The sequence below is a fragment of the Camelus bactrianus genome, chromosome 28 (assembly GCF_048773025.1).
Source record: "Camelus bactrianus isolate YW-2024 breed Bactrian camel chromosome 28, ASM4877302v1, whole genome shotgun sequence".
Taxonomy (NCBI): domain Eukaryota; kingdom Metazoa; phylum Chordata; class Mammalia; order Artiodactyla; family Camelidae; genus Camelus; species Camelus bactrianus.
This window is the reverse complement of record NC_133566.1, coordinates 19,314,005-19,336,364: the sequence shown is the minus strand read 5'-3', so window position 1 is coordinate 19,336,364 and position 22,360 is coordinate 19,314,005. Positions and strand designations below refer to the sequence as shown.

Here is a 22,360-nt window from a genome sequence, read left to right as displayed (position 1 = left end):
AGGTGAGGGTGGGATACAAGGGACATGTCACACAACTTCAGAGGACTGAGGTGGCCTGTGTGGGGCCTTCGTGATGCCCCTTGCGGGTGGGGTCGAGCACCCAGTGCTAACCAGGGCCCTCACTCTGGGCAGACCAGACTTGGGAGCTGGCGGTCTCAGGAGCTGAGGTCATGGGGAGAGACCGACACAGCTGGAGTCCCTCCGGAACATGGGAGTTTCTGGGAAGAAAGGAGGGGACAGGAGCCAGGATGGAAAGGAGCCAGCCCCAGAGCTCCACCTGCAACTCAACCACCTGCTGCATGACCTTAGACAGGCCAGTTCAGCTTCAGCTTCCCACTCTGCAAAACGGGGTGACTGCTCAGTCAGCCATGATGATCACTCTTGCAGCACGAAGGGATGGTATGAAAATTACGAGCTTGTGTGTCAGAGGGCCCGGGTGCACACACGAGCCCTGCCACTCACCAGCTAGTCACTTAAGCTCATGCTCAGTGGCCTCAGCTGTAGAATGGGCAGAGGAGGCCCTGCCTCCCCAGGCTATAGTGAGGATGAGGGCAGAGAGCATCCACAGTGCGCTCCGGCTTAGGGCCCAGCACACAACAAACGCCCCCACGTGGTGCTGTCGTTTTGGAGGTCCACGTGACTCTCTGCCATCTCACAGAAGTCTGATGGAAGTACCCAGAGGGGCTCTGAAAACGTCAGGTGTTCCAAGGCCCTGGTGCTCTTAAACTCTTCCTGCTCGAGTTTTCAGTGGCTGGTCTGACCGAGTGGCAAAGCGCAGGGTGGGAGGCCCAGCACACAGCCCTGGCCCCGCCACCCCCGGGCGCTCAGAGCAACACTACCTCATAGTTGCTGGCGAGGAAGGGGAACTGCCTGGGCTGCAGGAACTGCGTCTTGGGGATGTCCAGGCCGTCCTCCCCGTACAGGAACTGCACCACGCTGCCGTCGCTGTCACGGACCGTCAGGTCATACTGGACGACCAGCCCCTCCAGGTGCTTGATGATACACCTGTTACAGAAACCAGCGGCTCAGCGCCCGCTGGGCCCGCCACCTCCCAGGGCAGCCTCTGATGGGGGCCAGTGGAGGGCAGAAAGGGGGACTGCTGTTCTGCAGCCAAGCAAGCCTCCAGGACAGGCTGGCTCCGATGCCCCGGCTCTGAGCTACAGCACCTGCGGGCCAGGGGCTGAAGCCATGTGCCTGGAGAGGTTGGCTGTCCCAGGTCGACTCCCATCACCGGCCCCAGCTGCTGGGACTACTGCCGGCCCTTTCGCTCTCCAGCACGGCAGAGCTCCCCAGGGACCAGTGTCCTTGGATCTACAAGGTGGGCAGAGCAGAGGGGCTGTCTCACCCAATGCTTCTCCAATGCCATCAGTCCAGAGGCTGTCAGGGACAAAGGCGCACTGGAAACTAACTGCTGATGTGACATCCCTAACCCGATGCCCTTTTTCCTTGGTGATCCCAGTGGTTAGCTGCCTCCTCTCCCTCTGCTGCCCTGGTGCTGGCCCCTTAGCTCACCTCTGGGGTCACTCTGCTTTGGTTTCTCCTCCCGCCACCTTAAGAGGGGGTTTCCGAGGAGCCACTGTTCCTGAGCTCCAAGGAGAGGGCTCAGTGTTGGTCACCACTGCCTTCTTGGCACCCCGCCCAGGACCGGGCCAGGCAGGGCCACACACCCACAGCCCCTGTGCTGCAGACCCTGAGGTGTCGGTCACGGGCTGCAGCTCTCAGCACTGGCACCGGCCCAAAGGCTGCACCCCCAGGCCACTCCTGAGCTTCAGGCCTGTCTCTGGAACATGTCCACTTGCATATCTGCTGCTGCCCCCTCACCCCAGCCACGCTTCTCTGTCCCCTCTGCAGCGCTGTCCTGTGTTCTGCCCACTCTGCTGCCACTCGGGCCCAAAAAGTCGGCTGGGCCCGACGCTTCCTGCCTCTTAACTCGTTTCCGCCAGCTGCCCCGTGTCTTCGCCACATCGGTGTCTCCCTTTCCATCGCCACCCTTGGGAGGCAGCCCTCTGACCTGCAGCCTGGGCATCTGCCACGGCCGCACCAGCCCCCTCCAGCTCCTCCAGTCTGCAGCGCTGCACTCGCCCGCTCTGCCGTGAGCCTCCACCAGCTGGTGGGTCCCACAAACGCTTGTGCCCTTTGCCCCAACGGCTGCTGCTCCTGGGGGGCTGCTGTTCCAGCCAGGATCCTTGTCACCCCCCTCCTCCTCCCTGCTCTGCATTAAAATGGCCTCGGAGATGCCCGCCCCATCCGTGGATGCCCCACCCCCAGACTTATTTGGTCATTTGTTTCCTAGCGTTTTCTACACTACGTGAGTCTTGAATGTTTTAAGAGAATGGGGTGCAACCCCTGTTCACGGGAAGATCTGGCCCTGGAATCTGCTCATCCAAGTGCATGGAGCACGTGCCCCCAACCTGTGCAGCTGGGCTCCCCACCGACTGGCCTCCAGGTGTGTCTCCACCCCACCCCATGGGCTACACGTGCAGCCTTGGGAGGTCAGGGGAAGGGACTGAAACAAGGGAGGCAAGTCTGGAGCTCAGAAGCGGGGAAAGGACAAAGCTGGAGTGCACAGGCAGGACTCTGAGGGGGAGAAGAGAGGGCCCCCCGCCCCGTTCAGCTGTCAGCTGTGCTCCAGGCCTGAGAGGCACAGGGGTGATTTCTGCCACCTCCTCCATTTCCCACCACCATCTCCACCAGCACAGGTTCTCTGGGCTTAGGGAGACACGTCACCCCAAAATCCCAAGGCGGAGCCCCCATAACTGTACCCTCAGGGTGGGGGGAGGCGTGAGGGGAGCCCCTCCTGCCGGCACCCCGGAGTCAGGCCATGTGCTGTTTTAAGCTTCAACCCCGCACCTGCCCAGACAAGCCAGTCAGAGCGCCTACTTGATCCCTTTCCTCCCAGAGAGGAGACTAAACAAGCAGGTCCAAGCTGGGGAACCCTGATGGGAAACTTGCACCCGGCGGGGCAGGAACTCCGTTACGGACTCACAGGACCTGGAATCCTCTCTGAGCTGTTCTGACCGCTGAGCCGTCACAGGGCGGAGGCCCAGCTCATCACCCCGAGACCCTTCCCCGCATCCACGACCTCGCCCGGGGAACAGCACACCCGCAGGGGTGCTTCGTATAAACCTCTGAGCTCACGCTCTACCAGCCTCTTAGAAGGGGGAGAACACCTGTTGTTTTCTGTCTCAGACCCATGGACATTTTTTAAAAGTTTTTTCATCCAAAGGGATCTTCAGTGAATTGTCCATGAAAACGTGAAAAGACCACAGTGATGACCTGGGGTGCCAATCGACCTAAAGGAGGCAGGTGAAGCAGGGGCTCTTTACCTCTGGAGGTAACCGGAGCGGCTGGTCTTCACTGCGGTGTCCACCAGACCCTCTCGCCCGGCCATGCAGTGGAAGAAGAACTCCTGCGGGAGAAGAGGGACCCGGGCCCAGAGGTGGCCGTGAAGGGCGGCTCAGGCCAACGCCCCCAGCAGCCTCACCTGACCTCCTAGGACCCTTGGCACTGATGGCTCCAATGGCCCCAGTGACTTCTGTGCCCCACCCTCACCACAGGGTTACCTCTGTCTTATCCTGCCTGAGAGCAGAGGGACAAGTAGGGGAGAAATGCAGCTCCACTCACAGGAGCCAGGGCTCCACCTGCACTTGTGTGGTCCATCCTCCGGACCACCCCCCAACACCCTACACCCCACTTTCCAGATAGAAACGGCTCGGCCGCCTCATCACTGTGCCTCGTCCAGGCCGCGTGTCTGAATTCTGCTTCCAAGAGTGTTAACAGAGGGACGGAGTGTTTCCCAAACTTCCACAACGAGAAATACATTTATAACAGCAATCAGCAAACACACACACATCCACACGTGCAGATAAAGACATACGGCTCAAACTAAAACTTTACGAAATGACCCCATCCCTCACTCTGATGCTTTACTACCCTGTTCTATTTCATTACCTAAAGAGATGACAGTCACTATCTACCACGGTGATTTCAGGATTCATCAATGGGCCACAACCTGAGCTGAAAAACTCTGGTTGACGTCAGTTCTCCATCATCCTTTGCCAGAGGCCACCGGAGACCGTGTGTGTGGGACCGATGGAGGAGCCCTGGGAGCAGCCAGTGGCCTTGACACAAAGTGTCAGTCTCATTCACAACCTGGACTGAGCTGTCTGAACACAAGAGGCGTCCAGGCAGAGATGCACTCAACCAGGGAACAGAAGGTACTAACATTCAAAAAGCCATTTCTGACAAGTGTAAGGGGAAAGCTTTCCTCTTAGGGGAGAGTTCTGTTGACCAAGGGAAAACTAGATGTTTGCTACAGCTGGTCAATTTCCCAGGGTCCAGGAGGAGCCACGGCGGGTCTCTTCGGGGGCCTTTGTGAAATGAATCTCTGTGGTGCTCCTCTCAGCAGCGCAGAGAACACTGGTGAGGGGCTCCCCTTCCCCAGCTGCCTTCCCATGGAGCTGAGAACGGGTGGAGAGGGGGCACATAGCAGGAAGAGATGGAGCTGGCACTGATCTTAAGCATCTTTGCATTTATCAGCAATCCCTTCCTGAGCCCCTGCGGTGTGCCAGGCACCGTGCTGGGCTCTGACATGACAAAGGTGACTACGACGTGGTCGCAATCCTATGGTCCTCACAGGCCCCAGGGTCTAGTGGGACGGCCTGCACCTATTACTTGGCTGTCCTTGCTGAAATTGTTGGTCAAAGTCACAGGCCTCCTATTTTGAGCCTAGACTTGAGGAGAAGAGCCAAAAGGAAAAATCAAAATACATACAGGAGGTTTGATGCCCGTAAGGAATCTGCCGGTGACGAAGCCGCCGGCCCGGGGGGTGAACTCATAGGGCTCGAAGCAGGGCAGCGACTTGCCAGACGCCATCAGAGGGGGTCTCCGACCTTCCAACTCAATCTGGCCCAGCAGGCATGAGATCTGGGGAAAAGGACACCCACAGGGGACTGAAGGCCCACACGCACGTTCAACAACGCTCTGTCCCTGCAGGGGACGGAGGGCTTGCTCTTCAAGAAATACTGGTGGAAACTGAGTCCTTGAAGGACAACCCAGATTTCTCAACGGACCAGGAAGCTTATGTTTCAGGAAAACAACTATGTCTTCCTTTTATTGACTGGTTGGAATTTCCACGTGTGGGGTCAGTTGAAAATGGGCGATGCTTGTAAAAGCGGCCACTTTCAGAAGCGTCACAGGTGACAACTGGAGGGGACCTCAGGGTCCTAAAGGGGAAGCTGAGACCAGCAGGAAAAGTAACTTATTGTGATCCTTAACCTTCCTAGGCCAAGAGAGAGTCAAACTGCATATTGATACTCTTGGGAGGAAAAGAGCAGTACATCTGGATTTCACTCAGTCCAAAGCACTTCCTGATGGTCTCCAGCCTTTTAAACCTATTCCTATTGCTCTACACACAACAAACAATGAGATGGTCCTTAAGACCCTCTCGAGGTGACCAAGATTAAAAAAAGGAAGTTGCTAAGATTGTGAAAATGCTGTGATAGCACTGCACTTTCTGAGGAAAAAACTGAGCCTCCAATCAAAGGATATTGTAAGTATTGTCCCAGAAGATTCTTAACCTTTTATGCAAAATTTCAGGATCTCAGCTAAGATTATATATATACACACATGCAGAGATACTGCATATAATACAATAATACAGTATATGAATTTACAATTGTATTATACACATGTATTATACACATCAACATCCAGATATTTACATCTGAATCTGTCTATAATACTGGCGTGTTAAGAGTGGTTAGCTCCTGTACGGATTTCAATACACTTGTGTACTTTTCAGTAATTCCCATATTTTATACGGAATGTGGGTCCTTTTCAAGTCAGAAGCAAAATCTGAAAGCTGCCCCGGCAATCATCCCACCCTTCAGCAAGCCTGCCTTGGCTCCCACCTGCATGGTGTTCACAGTTGAACCTTTGGCTCCGGACTGCACCATCATCTGCAAGTTGTTCTCTGGGAACTGTCTGTGCAGGCCGAAAGGCATGCACACCTGGGGATTGAATACACACATCGGTCAGTGACTCACCCTCTTTGGAATCCCAGGTTGCAAAGCAAGTCTAGGATGCACAAGTCAACTCACACTACTTACCTGGAGAGAAGTGCCACACCCCACTCGAGGTGAGAAGTCTTATCCAGCAACAACCCTTCCACTAAAAGCCCTAGAGAGATGTCTAAGGGATGGCTCTGGGCCCTGTGCTCCCTTGGCACGGCTGCCAGGAAGCCCAAGGTTCCTGTCACTGGCGAACGGCAGCAAAAAGGGAGAAGGAAAGGAGATGCGGCAGGGCCAGCCTCTCCAGTTTGTGATTCTGAAAAGCAGCTGGTTACAAATAAAACCTAAGGTGGTGCCCTTGGGAACTCACCCAGTAGAGCCTGGCTTGGCCCCGCACACCTGGCAATGACGACCAATGTCCGCATCCCATTCACGTTTCCCAGCACACTGCCCAAGCACCCAGCGCGAGTCTCACCTGGGCTCCTGAGCCAGTGGAAGTGGGCAGAGCCCCCAGGTGGACCGGGGAGACGCTGGGAGGGGGCCCTGAGTCTGTTTATGCCTCTGCCCAAGGTTGCAGAGACCCAGCCCAACACAGGAGAGACAGAGTGGGTGGGAAGAGATGCAGGAACCCTGAGATGCTTCTGAGACAACATCCCTCTGCAGCATCCCCAGTCAGCCCCGGAAGCTGGGCCTCCTGGTTCTCCCATGGGCCTGGGAAGGCTCCTCTGGACCAAGCCTTTCAGGGATGGAATTACACCAATGAGGTCTGAGTTCTTGGCAGCTCAATGGAGGCTGACAGCCAGCTAAGAGGACACCAGAAGCCAATACCGACTTTTGTTGCAGGTTGGCCTCTCCTCCCCTTTTCCCTCAGGTGGAACCTCACGGCCCTGGAGGCAGGGTGAGGACCAGGCAGGCTCCTTCAAGCAGCAGGACTGGAAGCCCCAGCTCTGGGACAGGAAGACAGAGAGAACCAGGCTGCCATCCTGGCTTGTGCAGGGACTTCCCTCTCTTTGCTCAGCTGCATGGGAAGGGGCCTGGGAGGACTCACGGGGCGCTCAGACCTCGCCCAGAGCACTGTGCACATTAGCTCCTTGATCCTCTCAGCAACACCATGAGGCAGGAGCTCTTCACATCCCCCTCCTCAAGGGAGGACATTGAGGCTCGTACTGGTTACATCACGCGAGGCCCGAGATCACCCAGCCGGTACGTGACAGAGCTGGGATTCGAACCCAGGACCCTATACAAGCAGCACTGGTGTTTTCGATCTTTCACTCTGCCCCTCCAGCCTTAGTGGCCCCATAGGAAAGATTTTCATTTCCCTTTAATGCAGTCATCCCAAAATACAAACATTTGAAATGAAAAGCAGTGCGAAGCTTTTTTTCTCAGCTCTCTCTCTAAAGACCTCTCCAGACCCTAATTAGATAAGGGAACCAAGCCCTTGGCTTTTCAAAACGATGATTTCTACCCTCCCCACCTCAAATCTCACCTAGACAGCTGTGAAACAGCCCAATTGCTCTAAGGGGCCCAGAGTGAGAATCAAAATAAAATTTTTTAAAAACCAGCATTCAAAATGGTGGTGGAAAGTGCGCATACTGCGGGACTAGCCTTGTTAATTTCGTTGCTGTAATGGTTCACTTCCTCCTTGAACTTCAGATCAATCATGTTAAAATCCCTCTGGTCTTTTCCCAGATGGGCATCCTGCCATTTCCCTCGGACCTCATCACATGATGCAGTTTCTGGCAGGTTTAATGCAGCCCTGACAGCCTAGAATGAGAAAAGGAACAAGCTGGAGGCTGTAGCCAAGTGAGGAGGGTGCGGGCTTTGCTCCGTCGTTGCCCACCCCGCCGTGGCAGGCGGTAGCCTCCCAGGCCCTCCTCACCCGGGGCCCACAGCAGGTGGACTCTTCAATGATCCTGTGTCTCCTGACGTCCGCCTTCGGCTTCACCAAAATGTCTTCCACGCCTGTGAAGCGAAACAGACAAGCCTGGATGTGACTGGGCCTGACTTCTCACCAGGCCATAAACCTGGTGAGGTCAGGGCACGGGGCACAGTGTCACACACACAGGAAGCACCTGAATAATCATGGTGCCATTCACGTTGTTATTAAGAGACTGCTACCATCTCTGAAGTGCTTACCAGAGGCCAAGCGTTATAATCCTCATTTTGCAAATAAACTGAGGCTCAAACTTGAGGAACCTGCCAGAGCTTATGGGGGTAGGAAGTAAACCCAAGCCCAAGTCCCTCACTTGTGCTCTTAGCCGCCGGCCATACTCCCTCCACTCAATAAATACATGTTGGATGAATGGGCTAGAGGTGAAGTTTTGGGTCAAAAACTGAGTTTGAGGAAAGATGAGAGGGAGAGAGAGGATATCCTGGTTTTGACACCCAGAAGTCCCATGTCGTGGGAACCACCCTATACAGTTGTGAGAACACGTGCGCAGGCGCACACAGACATACTCGAGCCCCTGGGTGACCACTGCAGGGTCCTCCCCGTTGCTCTGGAAGGAGAAAAGCCAGGGTCCCTTCAGTTAAGACTGTCCTTCTAGCTTCCAAGCGCTGAGGCACCCCTCACCTTGGGCAGGAAATCTTTCCACTTCACCTTTCAGCGAGCTATTTCTTGTCTACCTCGGAGACCTGCTGGACTCCAAAGTCCCTCAGCCAAGGACTGAGTGGGAGGGAGACCGTGGCTGCACTGTTCAAAAGCTGGGCTAAGACACCGGGGACTCCCACATGCAACGTCCTGGAAGCTTGAGGGTCTCAGAGGAACTCGTGAGAGAGGGACAGGAAAGAAACTGTCCCTCTTTGAGGAAGCCGTAACCATGCAAGTGGGTCCTTCTGTGGGGTCAGCTCCAGGCCGCCTTGCTGTTCCTTCAGTGATGACCTCCAGCGGTGAGGGCTGGGGGAAGGCACCATCGCCAGCCCAGCCCACCCTCAGAGCTCGACGCCCAGCCTGGCCCTGCTCCCACTCAGTCTCACGGCATCCGGATGGTCACTGCACTCAGGGGCCCAACTTCTCTTTGTCCATGTGGTAAGCGGCTGCCAGCCTGGCTTGAGAGTTCGGGCTGATCCCCATCATGGTCTGGGTGAGGGGTCTTCCTCTACTGTTTTTTTAAGATGTTTATTCGAGGATGCTTATCCCAGGATTATAGTGAAAACCAGGAAAAGGGGTTATTAAAGGTTTACTGACAGGAACTAGTTAAATAAACTACGGAACATCCGCACAACTAGAATAGTCTGTGGCCACAGACCTGAGGATGCAGGTTTGTATCAGCTAAAAGGGATATTTATAAAATACATCTGGAAACGGGGGGGAGGGCAGGGGGCGTAGCACATCACAAAACACAAGGTAGTACAGGATCCCATCTGGTCTGAATGTATTTGGACTTGGAAAGCCCAGAAAGACACACATCAAATCAATATCGGTGGCTATCTCTGGCAGCTGAATGCTGGATGGTTTTAAATTATTTTCTGACAACAGGGAAGACCCTTTGCAGAGCGCAGAGTGGCCAGAAGATTCTAGAAGGGCATTTGCAGGAGAGAAGTGGAGGTGAGTGAGTGTGAAAAAGTCTCAGGGATAGAAAACCATAAAGGGTGGGGACAAGAAAGGGACAGAATGGCAGCGGGGTTGCTCTATACCATGCGAATAAACACTGGTGGGGTGCGGGGGAGAGGAGGAGCAAGGCTGTGAAATGTCCCTGGCAGCCAAGTGAGGACACCCTCGTAGAAGGAGCCTGGCCGTCCCCTGGAGGTAGAGCCGGGAGGACATCCTGGCGGGCGTGCTGGCCAGGGGAGCGGGGCCCAGGGCCACCTGCCCGGCACTCACCCAAGGTGAAGCCTCTGTAGAGCTGCAGGTAGGCAGTGAAGAGGCGGGCCAGGCAGGTGAGGACCTTGCCGCTGGTCTCCCCGCCGTAGATCTCGTAGCAGCAGTGGACCAGGCCGTAGGCCGAGCTCCCGTAGTGTGCCTTGTCCAGCACCCCGCAGAGCAGCTCCCCGTCCCTGATGACCACCTGCGGAGGGAAAGCCACCGGCGCTGAGCTGGAGGTGACACCTCCTGTGTGAGCCCCCATCCCACGTTTTACTAACCTTACAGTAACCTGCCTCAAGTCCTTGATGCCAAGAAGTAGGGTACAAATGGAACCCCCCCCTTTTTTTTAATAAAGGAGGTGAGCATATATAGGACATTAAAATTACTTTTTCAGGGACTGCACCACACACATGGACATTTCAGTGTGTTCTTATGTCCCCCTGCGCTGTCCACTCATTCGTACTGACTTGAGGTCAAACATCATTGACAAAGACCTTGAGACTGGAAATAAGAATGTCTGGCGTCTAAACTTCATAACCGTGACCTTGGCCCAGGCCCTCCCCACCTTGCACTCCAGGAGTAAGAAAAACATAACCTTTCTAATATTCTTTAAGGCCCAAATTTGTACTTTCATAAAGTTGGGTTAGAGCAATAGAAGCTAATTAAAAGGAGGGTTTGACTGGCCTGGGCTGTCCCCGAGGCCTGGTTGCTAGGCCTGGAGCTGGGAGGTGTGAGACCTCATAGCCACACTCCAACCTCCAGCCTCTCAGGGATCTCAGGGGAAAACAGAGGGTTTGTACTGCTAAGCTTTGCAGAGTCAAGTTCAGGGGCCCTCCGTTGTAGAAGCCTTCCTAAGCTGGCTATGGGTTTTATACTGAGCGTCAAATGCTAGCAGCGGACTCTCATCCTTTCCAGCACCAAAGTTGACACCAACTTGGGTACAACTCCTTCCCTTCTGAGGCACAACACCTGCTTCTGTGCATGTGCCTCCATTTCTCTGCTTTGGTTTTAAGTCGATTTGCCTGTACCAGGGACCAGAGGCCTCCCACCCCTACAGCAGGGCAGCCACACCTGGGACTCGCACATGGAGTCCGGGTTAAAGCCGGGAACGGGCCGAGGAGACTCCTTCACCCAGGCCTTCCCGCTGATCTTCGCCTTTCCCGACAAGTTCAGGGGGACGTGGTCCTCCGGGATCACGTTGATGAGCAGTGTAGAGACGACCTTGAAAGAAAAAGAAGACAAAGCTGATGGCGGGAAGCAAAGCTGAGAAGCTCCCTCTTAGGACCTCTTGTCCCTGTTCGTCCTGAAAGGCAGACAACTCTACTCTGATGAGCTGGAGTCAAGCAGGAAAAATATCCAAAAAACCCTAAAAAAGAGACAGTTTCTTTTCTGTAGGACAGGTTGATCTCAGTTCTTACTCTTCTGCTTACATGACTCAGGAGGGAACTTAGGGTTGGAGACAAACACATACCACTGAGAACTTCCTTCACTAGGATTTTTATTTCCTAACATAATTCTTCTTAGAGTGAACGATCCTCTAGACCTGAAAACTAAGTTCCTAAATAGGCTAAAGGAAGGAAAGGGAAAGAAAATTGCTGTGGCATCACAGGAAACAAAGACTTAAGTATATACGTGGTTAAAAAAAACAAAACAAACAACCACCACAAAGACGGCAGGGTGGGGAGAGATGGCGGGGCTCGAATGCTGCTCCCCGACACGTCAGCCCCAAAGGCCGAAGAGCATCGTCAGAGGCATCCTTCTCGTTTTCAGGCCGCGTTGAAACAGATGACAGCTGTCACATACAGTTAGTAACACCCCCCCACAGTCGGCTCTGACTTCCGGGTGGGGGCCAAGGAGGAAGGGATGTGAAGACTAGGAATCCAGAGTTTTCCGTCTGAAGAGCTTCAGGGGGGAAGCCTGAGGCATCCGACTGAGAACGGGGCTGCGGCGAAGCTTCGGGGATGAGGGTGTGCTCCAGTGTCCGCTCCATCACCGGCCGTGGGCTACGGGGCAGTGCTCTCTCGGCCTTAGCATCGCCCCACTTGTAGATCACAGGTAAGATCTGCTCACTCGTTCAGCAGTTATATATCGAGTGCTTACTATGAGCTGGGCGCTGGGGAGAGTCGTGAATAAAATAGTCTGCCCTCTAGGGAGCCTCTGATCCTGAGGGGGGTCCACGCTTTGGAGGAAAATAAAGCTATGAAGGAGGATGCAGAGCAGAGCAGGAGGAGGGAGCCCTGCTGAGATCAGATCATGTGTTTTGGGCAGGAGGCTTTGAGTTCGAGTGAGAAGGCATCTGGAAGGCTTTGATCCCAGGAGTGACACGCTCCAATTGAACTTTTAACAGGATTGCTTGTCCCAAATACACTCCTGATCTGGACTTTGAGGCTAGATAAATGCTGCAGAGAAAAAGCCTTCTAAGTGACACAGACAAGAAGGACTGGTACTTCAGAAGTACACGAGAAGTCACTGAAGCCACCCGGGCAGGGAGCGCCGGGGGCCGGAGTCTGTGTGCAGCGCACCACATGGCACGCTGGTCATGGGACGACTCGGCAATCCGTTGGCTCCCATACAACTCGCTTTTACAGAGCTAATACCAGAAATACACTTATTTCACTGGGGTTAATCATGGCTACTGAAAGGCTGGGCATCCTCCCCCTGCCCAACAGGCCCATCAATCAACACACGGCTGCCAACAGGAGGCCGAGAGGGGCAATTTCAGCAGCAGCTGCTCCGCAGAGAACCCAAGTGGGGGCAGCCGTACCTGGGGATAAACACGGGTCAGCTCCAGAGGCCCAGGGCACACATTCCCAAAGAGACAGCAGGCCTGGGCAGACAGACCAGTCTAACGGGCACCAGGCTGCTCTGTTAAGCAACAGTGGCATCAGTAGCTCTTTGTGTGCCTGTACCGGGCCCCACAAAGTGGCATCCATGCGTGCACAGTGAGATCAGGGCCGTTACGGGAGCGGCTGCCTTCTCACGCATGTGCACCGGGAGCCAGGGGACAGCTTTAAAGAGAGCAGACAAGACTTCTCGTTATTTCGGCGGAAAATGACCCGGAAGCTCACGACCCTTATTCTTCACCAGGCCGGCACTGCCAGGAGTGGGGGTGGGGAGTAACCGCAGGCGGGTGACTTCCCTGGGATGCTGACCACAGGCTGCACTTCCACCAAAGTGCACCGTGCACGGTGAGGACCGCCAGTTGGGCACAGTCAGGATGGAAAGTCTGAGAGAAACATCTAGGGACAGGGATATGCGACCTCCCACCTGGTATCTGTAGTCAAGTGGGGCAGAAAAAGCATTTGACAATCTCAACACCCTTTCATGATAAAAACACTCAACAGCCTAGGGATAGTTCAGACTAGGCTGGACCCTGGCCCTTGGGTGACAAGAGAGGAGTGTATGCTGGGACACACAGGACGTCTCCCACAGAGGGCCACCTCTCCAAGGTCGAGAAACTAACCTACCTAAATATACAAATAGAAAGATAGACAATATGAGTATCTCCCAGGCCAATGCACAAGATAAAATCCCAGAAGAAGAAATAAGTGATGAGGAGGTAGGCAATTTATTTGACAAAGAGTTTAGAGTAATGATGGTAAAGATGTTCAGAGACCTCAAGAGGAGTATAGATGCACGGAGTGAAGTTTTTAGCAAAGAGTTGGAAAATATAAAGAATACCCAGAGTTGAAAAATAAAAATCACTGAAATGAGTAACATTCTAGAAGGAACCAAGAATAGACTAAATGAGGCAGAACGGATCAGTGAGCTAGAAGACAGATTTAGTGGAAATCACTACTGCAGTACAGAAAAAAGAAAAAAGAATGAAAAGAAATGAGGATAGCTTTAGAGAACTCTGGGACAACATGAAGCACAGTAATATTTGCATTATAGGGGTCCCAGAAAGAGGAGAGAGAGAGAAAGGACCTGAGAAAAATTTTGAAGAGATAATAACCCAAAACTTCCCTAACTTGGGAAAGAAAACAGTCACCCAAGTCCGGGAAGCGCAGAGAGTTCCACGTAGGAGGAACACACCACGGCACAAAGTAATCAAACTGACAAAAATTATGGATAAGAAAAAAATATTAAAAATTAGTAAGAGAAAAGCAGCAAATAACATACAAGGGAACTCCCATAAGGTTATCAGCTGATTTTTCAGCAGAAACTCTACAGGCCAGAAGGGAGTGGTACGATTTATTTAAAGTGATGAAAAGGAAAAACTTACAACCAAGAATACTCTGCCCAGCAAGGCTCTCATTCAGATTTGATGGAGAAATCAAAAGCTTCTCAGATAAACAAAAGCTAAAAGAACTGAGCACCACGAAACCAGCTTTATATTTTTAACATAGTTGCAACCAAGACTACACAATCCCATGTATAATCAATTTCTTCTTTCAACATTATGTCAGAGAATTTTCCAGACTGTTACATGGCCTTTAAAAACCTGTTTTAAGCAACTACATAATATCTTAACAAATGAATGTCCCATGATTTACTCAGGCCCATTGCTGTATATCTAGGTTTTTCTAATTTTCCACCACTATAAACCATGATGGAATGGACTGCTCTTCTCAAGCAGATTTTACTGTATTTCAGATTATTTCCTTAGGCTGGATTCTCAGATTGAAGGTGATGAACATATCTGTAGCTCTAGATATACAATCTTTTTGTCCACTATTTGGTTCTATTTTGAACACACTGTTTATGTTTGAATAAAATTCTAATAAACCTTGTGCACTTACTTAAGACTTAAAAATCCTTTTAATTCCAAGATAACTTGAGATGGCGTATAAAATAGATGTGTAAAAAAGAAAAAATAAAAAGAATACAAATAGGAAAAGTAAGTGGACAAATACATATAGCCAACCAAACTGGGGGTTGGCAACCTACAGCCTATAGGACAAATCCGGCCCTCCATCTTTTTTTGTAAACAAAGTTAAGTTGGATCACAGCCATGCTCATGCATTTAAGCCTTGTCTATGACTGCTTTCAAGTTACAATGGCAGAGCTGAGAAGTTGTAACTCAGAGACAATATGGCCAGTAAAGCCTAAAATATTTTCCATCTGGCTTTCACAGAAAAAAGTTTACCAGTCCCTAAACTAAACTACCCACGTTTATAGAGTTTCATCCTAAACGGTAAAATTCCCAGTCTATTCTGCTAAATCAACTTCTATTTCTGGCCAGGATAGAGCGATGGTGACCTAATGACATCCACCAGGAAACAACAACAAAAGCAGACGTGAAAATGAAACAGCAGTTTTCAATACAATGGACAGTAGGAAATGACAGGGATCAGCCAGGATGTAGACGACTTGAACTATCTATCAACTGAACCTGGCTGACATTTACAGAGCATTCCATCCAGCAAGAGCAGAATACACATTCTTTTTAGGGACACACAGATCATTTACCAAGATAGATTAATTACATCTGAAGCCATAAAACAAATGTCAGTGAATTTAAAAGGACTCAAGTTATCCAAGGTATGTTCTCTGGCCATAATGGAATTACATTGGCAATAACACAGATACCTGGAAAATCCCCAAATATCTGGAAACTAACCCACAGACTTCTAAACAACTCAGTGGTCAAAAAAAGAAATAAAGAGGGAAATTAGTTAAGTATTTTGACATGAATGAAAATGAAAATACAATATACTTAGGTGGAAATTTTATACACAAAATGCCAAAGGAACACAGTCTCAAATCAGTGGCTTCAGTTTCAACCTTAAACAACTAGAAAAAGAGTAAATCAAATCCAAAGTAAATACAAGAAAGGAAATAAAAAAAGATCAAAGTGAAATCAATGAAATAGAAAAATAGAGAAAGTCAATAAAAGCTGGTTCTTTGAGAACAGTAAAACTGACAGACTTCTAAGCAAATTGATCAGGAAAAAAGAAAAAAGACACAAATTACCACTACCAGGAATGAGAGAGGGGACCCACCCTCAGGAATATGATATATAACTTTATGCCCATAAATTCAACAACTTAGATAAAATGGATTAATTCCTTGAAAAAAACAAAGTACTAAAGCTCATCCCAGAAGAAACAGATAACCTGAATAGCCCTATATGTATTCGAGAAATAGAAATTTTAGTTAAAAAAACCCTTCTTAAAAAGAAACCTTCAAGTCCAGATGGCTACACTGGTGAATTCCACCAAATATTTAAAAATAGTATCAATACTACACAAACTCTTACAAAAAACTGAAGAAGAGTGAAGTCTTCCCAGCTCACTCTATGAAAGCATCGTTACCCTGATAGAAAAGCCAGGCAAAGATACCAGAAAGGAAAATTACAGATCAAAGTCCCTCCTGCACACAGATGCCAAATATTCTAAACAAAAGTTTAACAAAAATACCTCATAACCAAGAAGGTTTATCTCAGGAATAGAAGCTGGATTAACAACTAAAAATCATTCAAGTCCCAGGTTCACAGATGGACCACCATGAGGTTATCCTCATCTGCTAAATGGTGCTAATGATGGTCTCTGCACCACAGGCTGGTTGTGAGGACTAAGGGAGGTAACCTTTCTGAAGCACTCCCAACAAACATTACCACTGCTCCCATCAGCACCGCTGCCTGTGACCCCCACATCTGGATTATGAGGATATCAAATTTAAGTTAGAAGCAAAGGACAGAAATTATGCAGCCTGCGCTTAGTAGACATTCCCTTGAAACCAACCACATCCAAATGCCCCACCAAAGAGAAAGTCAGACCACTGTTTGACTTGCCATTTCTCTGATCCTGGCCTGGGCTCTCCTGAGAAGGATATCTTTTCCCAAGTGGTCTGTTTCCATTTTTTTTTTACAACTTCTCATTTTTTTTTTTTCTCCCAATTACCTGCTTTCCTGTCCACAGAGGGAAGGGCTTCAGGATGGCAGGAGGAAAGAGCTTCACGCGCCCGACTTTGTCTGTGAGTCCTCGGTACACCAGCTCCATATACTGCTCCCGGGTGAAAAAGCAGCCTCGAATGGTCATGTTTGCACCCGAAACCATGTGATCTTGGATCAGCCCCGCCAATGGTTGGCCATCCTACAAACCAAAATAGGTAAGAGGTGAACAAAGAAAAAAATTTAAGTCACATTGTAATTCCTAATCATCTGCTTGGAAGCTGCCCAGAGCAACCCACCCTCATATGCTGGTGCTGTCCTGCCCCACAGCCGCACCGGGCCAGGGCCTGGGCCACCCCTCTCGAGAGCAAACTGCCTCCCAAAGCACATGACCAGGGCTTCCTGATTGCCTTCTGCCTTTGCCTTTTGCCCACTGTTCTATATCAAAACTGCTTCAAACTCATCCAGTCCCCCAAGGCTTCCCTCCATAATGCCATCTGCTTCTCGTTACTCTGGCATATTTTCCGCATTTATGCATAAATCTGGTCTGGCTGCTGTTAGCTGTGTTCTTGTTTTTATATTTTGGTTTTATGCTTTGGTATTTTTCACACATTTCTGGCCTGGTTCTCCTCTAAGGCAGTCATCCATTTAACAAATATTTATTGAGAGCCTACTGTATGCCGAGGCACTGGGTTAGACCTTCCGTCTACTCCAGTGGACCAGACAGACACAATCCTTTACGATGAGGAAGAGCCGGACAGTAAACAAATGACTGGATTAACACATTATCACAAAGAGTTTTAGATGGCATGGAAGAGAATATAACAAGAAGGGTCATCGTATAGATTTGGGGTATGCAGATGGTCAGGAATGGTCTCTCTGAGGGGCAGCATTGCAGCTAGGGCAGAGGAGTGACTTGCAGTCAGCCACTGCAGGGAGGGAGGGAGGGGCTCAGGCAGAGGTTTCTCAAGGGGGTCATGAGACGGCTTTGACGTGCATGGCTGCAGAAGGAAGGAACGCCTGCTACTAGTGTCTCTTCACAATGTAGCACACGTTCATGGCAGGCTGTTATCTACCAGATGCCAGAACAAGGGCTTTTATAAAAGCTCCAGATTGGGTGTGTACATTCATCTCATTTGATACCTTCCACAGCCTTTCTGGCCCCCAGTCTCCTGAACCTTATCTTTGGGTCTGCACTCACGGCCACCCAAGGCACACTAAAGTAAAAATAGCCTGGCTCACTGACATTCTTTAAGAAGTAATTTTTGCAAACTTTTCAATGTTTATGGGAACTTGAGAAAAATTGGTGCCTTGGATCTAAAGATCCCTACCATTTGCTTATTTGTTAAATACTGTCCAATATTACGGTCATGTTGCATAACTAAAGAGCTCACAAATGCAGCCAGGGAGAAGTGCCAGGAGTTTAACCACCGGCACTAACTCAAAGGCTAAAAGGATGCTTGTCAAACAGTCTTAAATACTGCAGCAATGAGCTTCACGTAAAGTCAAAGATAATTATTACAGATGAGCTGAACAGGTGCTGCAGATGGAAGGCAAGATCAGAGGGCGCACACAGCCCTTCTTACTGAAGGCTTTGACTTATGAATGTGAATAAAAAATTATACTCTACATCTTATTCCAAAGACAAGGTCTTATTCTGCTGGCGGGGAGGGGACCCAAAACAGTATTAGGCATTTGACTCATCAGTCTCTGGGGGCAAATATAGACTTTCCCTTTTGTTTTCTTCCTTTAAAGAACATAATTACAAGTTACGAGATCTATTCAGTGCCTTCTCTCTCCATCCAGATTTTTCCATGACTGGAAAATTACCTTAATGGCTAAATTGCTTTCAATGCAATAATCATGCATTCTAAGGAGGAATGCTGATTAAAGCAATTGACGAAAGGGTCTACTTATAGTTCTGAATTCCCTAAATCTGCTTAGGATCAGAAAGACCATTTCTAATTCAAAACCCCAGATAATTGTTAGCTATCCTGTTCCACCTAATATCCCAGCAAAATGACATTACAATTGATGGCTTTGGTCAGGATACTTAAGAGAATTAGGGTATTCTGTGACTTGAATTTTTAGCTGATTACGTCAAAGTCAGGAAACTATGTCTCAAGGCTTGTTAAAAAAACTTTTCACAAAGCATTGGCCCTCAATAAGTAAAATAAACAGAAGAAAAAAATGAATCCACATAGAAACATATAAATGAAAAGTGTTTAACTGTTTTCTCGGAAAAGAAACAGCTAAAGTTCCATTGGCCTCCTATTTTAAGACAATATACAGCTCTGTTAAATACATACAACCAACAACGAAATGCACTTAAATTGGGTATTATGGTTAAGGAAGGGAACTCGGAAATAGGGAAGGAATGGAAAAATGAACAGAGAAATGGAAACAAAGGGAAATAAAGATCCCCCCCTCTAAAAAAATTAGCAAAAAATGGCTTTCCTAGCTTAAGAAAATCAGCTCTTCACCTCTTAGGACTTCGAGACATGTTTCATTTTTATAAATGTTTGCAAAAAATAAGGATTCCCCTCTCTTGGCATTTACCCTGAAGGCTAAAAATTTATCAAAAATCAAAAGCTCTTTATCGCTGACAAAAGAAATTATTTACAAATAAGGTGAACTCTCAAGTCATCCCCTAGTGTTTTTTGTTTGTTTTTTACTTTTTAAGAGATTAATTTATTGCTGTAAGCTTCTGTATCTGTGTTCTGCCTGTCACCTGACCTAAAACTCAGAGGCAGGCAAGCATGTGAGGAAGCACTTCTGGATTTAAATAGGCCAACCCTTTGCACAGTGTAATAAGCACGAAGTTTCCTATTCTATTTTATTTGACCAAAATCAAGTGTAGAACATTCAAGTTCTGGGAACTCTGAAGCACCCAGCTCCCACAAAGCTAATGGCCAGAGGTCACTCTGCCAGCAAAAAATGAACCATCCGTCGCTTGCTGTGGTGAAACGTGACACGGTCTTTAGAGAGCCAGTTGGTTCAGTTCTAGGAGACACCTAGTGCCACGTGCCCTCACCCAGCTCCAGCCTGGCCTGTCAAGGGGGCTCATTACACACGAGGCTGAACACAGAGGCTTGGGGGCGGGGGGTCAAATGTGCTGGGTTCTCATCACTGGCTGGCAAGTCACTCACCTGAGTTTCCTCATTGGAAAACTGCACCTGCCTCCTAAGGCTGTGGTGAGGACCGGGTTAGGGAATGTCTGCAAACCGCTCAGAGCGGTGCCTGCTGCAAGGGAGAGCTTAGCGGACGGTGGCTTTTGTTGTCACCACCATTAAGGCCACGACTATTATTATTTATGTGAAAAGACAAGAAGCTAATTTTCAAAGCAGTCAAATTATTCCCTTCTAATTATTTCATCTAATTATTAGTAAAAATTAATCAAACTATTTCCTCTAATTTCTGGGGGACCTGACTGGGCCCTTAACCCCTGCTGCCTACTGTCAGCCTGTTCACTGATCAACAGACAGCTAAGGTGAGCAGAGAAGGGAAAGAAAATTACATTCAAACAACTGGGTCCAGTATGAAGCCACAGAGGTATGTGTGGTGGGAAAAGAGGCTGGGACGCAAGGACCGGGCCAGCTGCCCAATTCCCCCAGGTGGCAGAGTCACCTGCACCTGCTCCCAGGAGCTTCCAGGAGGAGAGGGCACTAGTCAGTGCCGCACATCTCCGAGCAGCCTCTGGTGTTTCCTGGCTGCAAAGGTCCCCTCTCCTCCATGGACTTGCATGTAAAAGGCAGCAAGACAGAAACCCTTCCAGGCCTCCGAGCATCTGGAGAGCTGAAGAGCCCGCCTGGAAGAAGCCAGGACCCTCTGCTCCACACGCCCCGGCTCTGGGGCCGCCCCCCGAACCCAGGAGCTGGCAGGGACCCAGACCTGAACGGCCAAGTGGTGCCACCAAGGACGGTGGAGAGGCCCCCAGGACAGATCTACCTTGGGAACGAGGTACTGCTGATCCGTGCAGGCCAGGACATAGGCCTCGGCCCGGCCCAGTTCGCTCTGGGGGAAGTGGGCGTTCATCTCGTCCCCATCAAAGTCGGCGTTGTAGGCCTTGCAGTTGGCATAGTGGAGCCGCAGAACCTTCTCTTCCGGCAGGATGCGGGCGCGGTGCGCCTGGATGGAGGGCCTGTGCAGGGTGGGCTGTCGGTTCAGGAGGAGGATGTCCCCATTCTTCACGTGCCGGCACACCTGGGGGCAGAGCAGAGGACAGGGCGTGAGCGGCAGCAACTTGAGAAGCATCACTGCTGTCCCAAGGGGCTCACTTCTGCCTGGGCCGAGTGTGGCCTCTGTCTCATGTTTTATTCAACGAAATAAAAGGAGAATTTTTAGTCTGGAGTGAAACCCTAAAAACCTTTAGGAGACAGCTACTAAGCCCCTCTGGTACTCTGGGAAATAGCTCCTCACCCAGCACAGGCTTGATCCTGGCTCTGGGCTCAGAGGCACAAGCAAATGAGGCTACAGGCCCCTGTTCAGTAATCCCCGTCTTCTTCGGGGATGCATGGCCTTTCCAGAGTCTTGAATTCCTCTGAGAATCAGCCTAAAGCAAGAAATGGACACATCTGAAGACAGTGTATCTACAAAGAGCCGTAAAACCCCAGGGCTTGAAAGGACTTGGCAGACCTCTACAACCCCCTGCACACTCACATACGAACATGTTATTCTAAATATGAATTCCATGTCATAGAAATACATGCCCAACCTCATCCAGCAGAGCTACACTGAAACACAGGGTTCTTGATTCCCAGTTCAGTGCTTTCTGAAAATGGTTTATTGCACTTAAAAATTAATAAGAAGTTTAAATTGCCATAGTCTTTTGGGAAAGCAATTTCACAATAGATTTTAGAACATTTAAAACTCATTTCTTTTGGCCTTTTATTATGAAAAAGATGCCAATGCAAGGTTATAGGAACACGTATGTTTATGTAGCAGTGTTTATAATGGCAAAAGCTGGAAATAGCCTGGCTGCCCCACAGAAAGGGGCGTAGGTGGATAAACCATGGTACAGACTGTGGAATATTATGCAGGGATGAAAAAGGATGATTTAAATCTATACCAGTCCTGAAGTGATGGCAATCATGTACTCCAACAAGACAAAACCAATCCAGGTGACAGAATGAGGCAATTTAAAACCCAACCCAACTCTACATGTTTCTATACGTGAGGGAAAAGGGTGCTTAGCTCCTCACCAAGTTGCTTCTATGGCCTCCTTGGGGCTGGGGCACTCGGGAATGAAAGTAAGGCACAGACCATCACCTTTACCTTCATCATCTTAGTGTTATTTATGTTACAATGAATGTGTATTACTTCTATACAGTTTTTTAAAAAGATCTTCAACTATTTCTAAAGAAAGAAAAAGTACACAAGTGTTATGTTATTGTGGGGGAAAATATAGAAAATGCAAACTTAAAGAAGAGAGTGAAAATCATGAGTACTTTTACTCCTAAAAAGACAACCACTGCTCACATTTCTTTTGTTCCTACCAATATCAACATGCCATTGGTCACATCTTCCTGACAGAACCCCTCCTCCCACTGACTTGAGTATAAGCTGACTCGAGTATAAGGCCCTTTATCTCATGGTATATTAACTACTGGGCTTCTTAAATGATGAGCAGAAACATTACTTCAAAAGAGATGCGTGAGGCAACTGCTGCCTTCATCATCCCGTGGGCTGCCCTCAGCAGCCCAGAGGCAT

The 22,360-nt window shown here is 49.6% G+C and overlaps 1 protein-coding gene across 3 annotated transcripts in view; it reads right to left on the bottom strand.

The window, feature by feature from the left end:
• The window catches only part of POLR1A (RNA polymerase I subunit A), a 60,072-nt gene that overhangs the window by 16,188 nt on the left and 21,524 nt on the right, over positions 1-22,360 (bottom strand). The window contains exons 13-22 of one of the 3 annotated variants that reach the window (XM_074354839.1): positions 20,600-20,854; positions 16,662-16,853; positions 10,888-11,037; positions 9,835-10,018; positions 7,891-7,973; positions 7,605-7,775; positions 5,913-6,011; positions 4,774-4,926; positions 3,327-3,409; positions 840-1,005 (exon numbers count right to left, since the gene is read on the bottom strand). In XM_074354839.1, the coding sequence (XP_074210940.1) occupies positions 840-1,005; positions 3,327-3,409; positions 4,774-4,926; positions 5,913-6,011; positions 7,605-7,775; positions 7,891-7,973; positions 9,835-10,018; positions 10,888-11,037; positions 16,662-16,853; positions 20,600-20,854 (1,536 nt within the window). The remainder of the gene's footprint in view (positions 1-839; positions 1,006-3,326; positions 3,410-4,773; positions 4,927-5,912; positions 6,012-7,604; positions 7,776-7,890; positions 7,974-9,834; positions 10,019-10,887; positions 11,038-16,661; positions 16,854-20,599; positions 20,855-22,360) is intronic. The other 2 variants (XM_074354840.1, XM_074354841.1) reach the window with 2 other exon arrangements.